Source organism: Anthonomus grandis, chromosome 15, assembly GCF_022605725.1.
Source record: "Anthonomus grandis grandis chromosome 15, icAntGran1.3, whole genome shotgun sequence".
In the NCBI taxonomy this organism is placed as follows: Eukaryota; Metazoa; Arthropoda; class Insecta; order Coleoptera; family Curculionidae; genus Anthonomus; species Anthonomus grandis.
The window spans coordinates 4543039-4548989 of record NC_065560.1 but is presented as its reverse complement, the minus strand read 5'-3'; the positions used below and the strand labels follow the sequence as shown (position 1 = coordinate 4548989).

At 33.4% G+C, this 5951-nt stretch overlaps 1 protein-coding gene across 1 annotated transcript in view; it reads right to left on the bottom strand.

Annotated features, from left to right (window-relative positions):
* Positions 1-20: 20 nt before the first annotated feature.
* The window catches only part of LOC126744972 (odorant receptor Or2-like), a 16341-nt gene continuing 10410 nt past the window's right edge, over positions 21-5951 (bottom strand). The window contains exons 2-6 of the mRNA XM_050452600.1: positions 3167-3609; positions 3008-3107; positions 365-466; positions 163-318; positions 21-105 (exon numbers count right to left, since the gene is read on the bottom strand). Coding sequence (XP_050308557.1) covers positions 52-105; positions 163-318; positions 365-466; positions 3008-3107; positions 3167-3546 — 792 coding nt within the window. The 5' untranslated portion in view covers positions 3547-3609 and the 3' untranslated portion in view covers positions 21-51. The remainder of the gene's footprint in view (positions 106-162; positions 319-364; positions 467-3007; positions 3108-3166; positions 3610-5951) is intronic.

The following is a 5951-nucleotide window of genomic DNA, read 5'->3' as shown; positions in this document are numbered from 1 at the left end:
GCGTTCTTTTATTTCTTACTGCAGGTGCAAAAACACGACTACTTACAGGCATTATTTGTAGAAATTTCTCATGACAGTAAGATAAGTATAAGCAGCTTTGACCATCTAAAACATAGTCCTTTATAAGACATTCATTATACCAACATTCGACAAAAACTTTACCGTTAAGGCAGTTTCGTTGGTCATAGGCCCAAAGGGTCCTATGGTAAGCAGCAAAGGCGTCTGGGCTCTTACAATCACGAGTCTCAACAGATCCTTAATAGATCTACTTTGGTCGTACCATTTGCAATTATAGATGGCATCGCCTATCGCTAAGCTCTATCAAAATACAGCAAAATCTCATGGTTGTTCTTGTCATACTTACTTGAATCTTAATATCATTTGAAACCCACGCGATGATGAATACTTGAAGAACCACCAAGAATAAGAGTGACGCGGAGTATGCTAAGGAGGCCAGATCCTTTGCCTGAAATGAACATTTATTTATTGTGCATATTTATGTTTAATGTTAAATATAGAATCTGGACTACTGAGAAGTTTTTACCCAGTGGTTCCAATTTTGTCGAAGACAATGATAACGTAGAGGAGTTAAGCATTGCAAGATTTCAACCTGACCCTACATGAAAACAGAGGTCAGGATGAAGCAAAAAAAAATTGATTTGAGCCAATTCTAAGGGGATCTCTAGTTAAGAAAGATTGCTTCAGGGTATTTATTATAAGGTTAAGTAGGTAAATAAAGTGAGATTATATACCTTGGTTTTTATATGGAGAACAGCTAAGTTACTAAAATAACTGAATATTGAAAGGTAAGCTCTTTATCATTGGCTCTGTTCCACAGGCTTGGGATGTAGTAGTTGCTCATATTCTTGCATTCTTCGTTTCTGATCCTACCGACTGCGCCAATTACATTAGAGTGATGCCACAGAACTTAAACGACTACAGACTGTGGCTGATAATATATATAAAATTAAATTTTGACTATACACGTCTGTAATGTAATGTAAAAATAATTTTCCAAGCCATCCTGAACGTGAATAAAGAGTGAAAAGCGGAAGAACCTTAACAAATCGATTTTTCCTCTCACTTCCACGTATCTTGCAGGATCATAGTAAAATGATGTTCTTTATCTGTAGGGAGTATTACTACATAAGAAAAGTGACTATTCCAGGCACTTGAAGATTGACATGTAATAGAAGCTCATATATTGAATTTTTTATTTACCCACTTTTTGGTCAGAATACCGTACGATCGCTATAAAATAATGTTCGTCTTCTTTAGGGAGCATCACTACGTAACAAAAATGACTTTTCCAAGAGATTGGAGACGTGAGTGTCATGGGATAGAAACTCAGAAAGTGGATCTACTTTTTAGCTTGATTCTCTTTCTCATTCCCATAAACCTTGCACGATCGCTTTAAAACCGTATTCCTCGTCTGTAAGGAGCATCACTAAGTAAGAAAAGTAACTTTTCTAGGTGATCCATTAAGTCAGTAAGGGGTGACGTGCGGTATAAACTCAAAAAGTGAACTTTGTAGTTACTCACTTTTTGGTCAGGTCCTTTCTCTCACTCCACAACAATAAAAAATTATACTTCTCGTCTGTAGGGAGCACTACTAAATAAGAAAAGTAACTTTTCTAGGTGATTCATGAAGTAATAGAGTTGTGACCTGTAATTGAAACTCAAAAAGTGAACTTTGTAGTTACTCACTTTTTGGTCAGATTCTTTCTCTCACCTCAGGTCTTGAGTGCACAACCTAATAGTGATAAGGCTACATATTTATATTTAATTTCCTTAAAAATAAGCCAAATCATAACGGTGGTCGGGAAATCACTGAATCTTGAGGTGGGAAATGTATATACTCATTTTTTTAGACCACAAATGGACAAGTATAGACAAGAATTGAAGATTATAAACAGTCAGGATGATGAAAATCAGAAATGACTTTCAAATTCCTGAAAGAAACCATAAATTACCTTCAAGTTCAATTACTTATAAGGCAGCAATGACTTAGGAGTGCCTGGAATAAACTATAGATAACCTTCAAGTGCCTGAAATATATTAGAAATGACTTTTAAATTCTTGGAATAAACCATAAATTACCTTTAAATTCAATTACTTCTAAGGCAGTAATGACTTAGGAGTGCCTCGAATAAACTTCAAATAACCTTCAAGTGCCTGAAATAATTTAGAAATAATCTTTAAATGGCTTGAAGAAATTAGAAATTATCTTTATATTCAGCTGCTTGGAATAAACCCAAAATAACTCTTAATTATCTGGAATAATCAAGAAATTATAAAAAAAATAACTTACAAGTTCCTGGACTAAACTACAAATGATATTCAAATGCCTAAAATAAATTAGAAATTACCTTCAATTGTCTCGAGAAAATTAGAAATAACTTTGAAAGGTCTGGCGGATATCAGAAATGACCTCTTCAAGTTCCTGGAAGAAACCATAAATTACCTTCAAATTCAATTACTTGTAAGGCAGAAATGACTTAGGGGTGCCTGGAATAAACTACAAATAACCTTCAAGTGCCTGAAATACACTAGAAATGACTTTCAATTATTTAGAGAAAATTAAAAATTACTTATGAAGGCCTGGAGAGTATTAGAAATGACTTTCAAGTTCCTGCAAGAAACAATAAATTACCTTTAAATTCAATTACTTGCAAGGCAGTAATGACTTATTACGAATGCGTGGAACAAACTATTAAAAACATTTAAGTGCCTAAAATAATCTAGAAATGACCTTCAAATGGCTCGAAGAAATTATAAATTATCTTTATATTCAGCTGCTTCTAATAAACCCAACATAACTTTCATTTACCTGAAATAATCAAGAAACGGTACAAGAACTTGCAAGTGCCTGGACCGAACTATAAATATCCTTCAAGTGTCTGGAAGAACCATTACGTTCTTTAACCGCCCGAATATATGACGTATTAATTAATACACTGATTTCCGCACTCAAGACGTTCGCTTGCTAGCCTTGTATATTACTTACCATCAGTCCTTGCATCACCGCTATAGCCAAATTAATAGAATTCAAACAAAACTCCATAAGCATCACATATTTGGTTTTTTCGTTTAAAGAGTGCATAAAGCTGTAAAAAATGTCCACACTTCAATCAATGTGGCATATAAAGCAAATTACGCGTCTTACCTGATAATGTACTGATGTTCTTTTAGAAGATTTTTCACTTGCGTTTCGTGCGAGTTATTTTTGATATCTTTTATCTTGATTTGCAATAGTCGTAGCTTGATAGCGCCATAAGATATTAAAACAACCAGCGTAGTTAAGCTAGCGACATTAATACTCCCCCCGATAATTAAATAGTACATTTGCAGGAATATCACGACGTTCATGTGCCGTTCCCATTCAAAAGGATACCAAATGTCGTGCATAAACGCTTTATCACGAAATGCCTCTAAACCTTTGCTTGAATATTCTACGAACGTGATGTAAGCAAAGTTCCCTATCGCTGATACTATTGCGATTATTTGAAATATATTTATTCTTCTGCAAAATTTCACTTGAGACATATATTGCTTGATGATCCTTTTGTCTCCGGATGCGAACACTTCCTTCTCATTCCGGACGATATCCTGAAACATATAAGGAATCTTGTTTGTGTGAAACAGTACACATTTAGTCGCGTTTTCCACTATAATAATGACGATTGCCAAGCTGCTTATTAGTCTTTCTAAATTGTCGTGTCTCATTAGCAATATCACGTATTGAGTGACTAGCGTTGTCACGAAACTGAGATACACTATCTTAATACAGATGGAGTAGATTCTGTAGATTTTCGTGTATACGTTGTCGTTTTTTAGGTGCAGGGTCCACAATCCGACAAAGTATAGGAGACATTTCGCTATAATTACTAGTCGATCCCCTGACATATTATTTTTCGCTGATGTTTACGCTGAAATGTTTCTTCTGCTTTTATAGTTGTAATTAAGTGATACATTTTTAATGCAGACCAAAAAAAACTTCTGTTTTACTTAAGTTTAATAATTAGAATATCATCGTTTATATGAATTTTATTATTTATTTTTTTATTGCTTTTTCACCCTATAATTAATAACTTGAGCGGAAAAAAATTATAATAATTTTATTAGAAAAGCGTTTATTTATAATTGATGTAATTATATATACATATGTATATTAATAAATATTTAATACAAAAATGGTGCTATAAGGTTGGATATTATGGACGAAAAACGGTGATTTTTCAACAGAATATCTTACTGGGCAAGTGTTTGGGGTGGGCGGGGGGGTAAGGGTTGTGTTGATGAAAAACAATGTTTCTGCAGAAAATATATATTCAATATTTAATTTAATAACAATGTTTATTTAAATTTAATATAATTTTATATATAATTAATATTAATATGGACCAAAAACAGTTATTTTTCAGAAGAATTTTATCAAATATTTGAGGTGTGGTAATCTAATTTCGATGGAAAACTAAGAAACTTTTCAAGGGCACTTTATTATTACTAATAATATCAACAACTTTAGGAGCATCAAACTATTTAATTATTCTTTCTGTCACACTTCAAGATCTTTTTAAACATGGAAGATACAGGTCTACCTTTTTAACACAATAATTTTAACATAACGCAATTTAAATAGTACATAAATAAGTTAATAAATAAAGCATCAGTCTTCCAATTAGTCCGCCCTACAAACTGGCTAATTAACTCCAATCCATGTACATCTGGATCCGACAGCGTTAAATTAAATTTAAACGAACCTTTTGGGAATTTCCACGGCGCGGCAATGGCCTGAACAAAATCATATATGACAAGTATATAGGTTTTAATTATTTATTAATTTCTGCTCGCCTCAACAAAATATCGATCATAATAATACGCGAAACCGTGCAGGTAGAATGTAATATACAGTATACATAGTTGAACCACGTTTTCGTTGGCATGAAAAATTATTAAAAGTAATATTCTACCCTGATTCACCTTTTCAGGAAATAATTGCTTTAGTCACGGGAGATTTTAGTGCAAGTTTGCCTTGTTGCCGGGCCTTATTAGGCTTTACAATACTGGAGGGATTCAGTAGGAAAACGTCATATTTGACTGAACTCAATCGGATTTAGGTTTGGAGAATTAGCTAGCAAAAGGCGTTGTGGCACAACGAATGGTTTCCCTTAGATCTTGTTCCAGTTGTTGTTTATTCATACCAGCGTTGCACCTTGGCCTCAAACTGGATCCCAATTTAAACAATTGCGAGACAAGCTTAACAGGTCCTCTCTTCTATCTAAGTTTTGACAAACACTTCTGACTAAATCTCTTAGCATTTTCCCACCATTAACTCAAGTGTGCATGTTTCATCTCAATTATATTCCATGAAAATAAATTAATAATCCATTACCGTTAAGCCTTTCCATTAAAAAAATACTACTAGTGGAACAAACTAGCTTGCCCAACAGGTGGCAATTAGTATATGAAAAATTAATGCTGGACTCCACGACCCCTACTTAATATAAAAAATTTATTAAGTAGCAGGACTGTTTTATGTACAGGGGCGAACTAAACCTATATTAACCTGGAACATTTTTTATTAGGTTTGTTGGTGGGACTGGAGAGAATATTTTGACACATATTGGTGCAGTTTTTTCCAATTTGCTCGAAAACTATGCAATTTCCAAGAAACACCCAAAGACATGTTTTAAATAAAATTTAAGTTCCTTTACTTTGATATGCTGATAATTTTTCATCATTGTGACATTCTGTCTATGGAACACTGAACCATTCTGTTGCCTAGATTTTTTGCATAAAGTTGTCATTTACCTTGTTTCTTACGTATAAAAAAATGTTAAGGGGTTCTAATGTTCATTAAATGAAAGTAAATTAAATTTCCTATAAAAAGTGTTTTATGAGTTTTTCTTAGAAATTGCATGGTTTTTAAGAAAACTGGGAAAAACAGA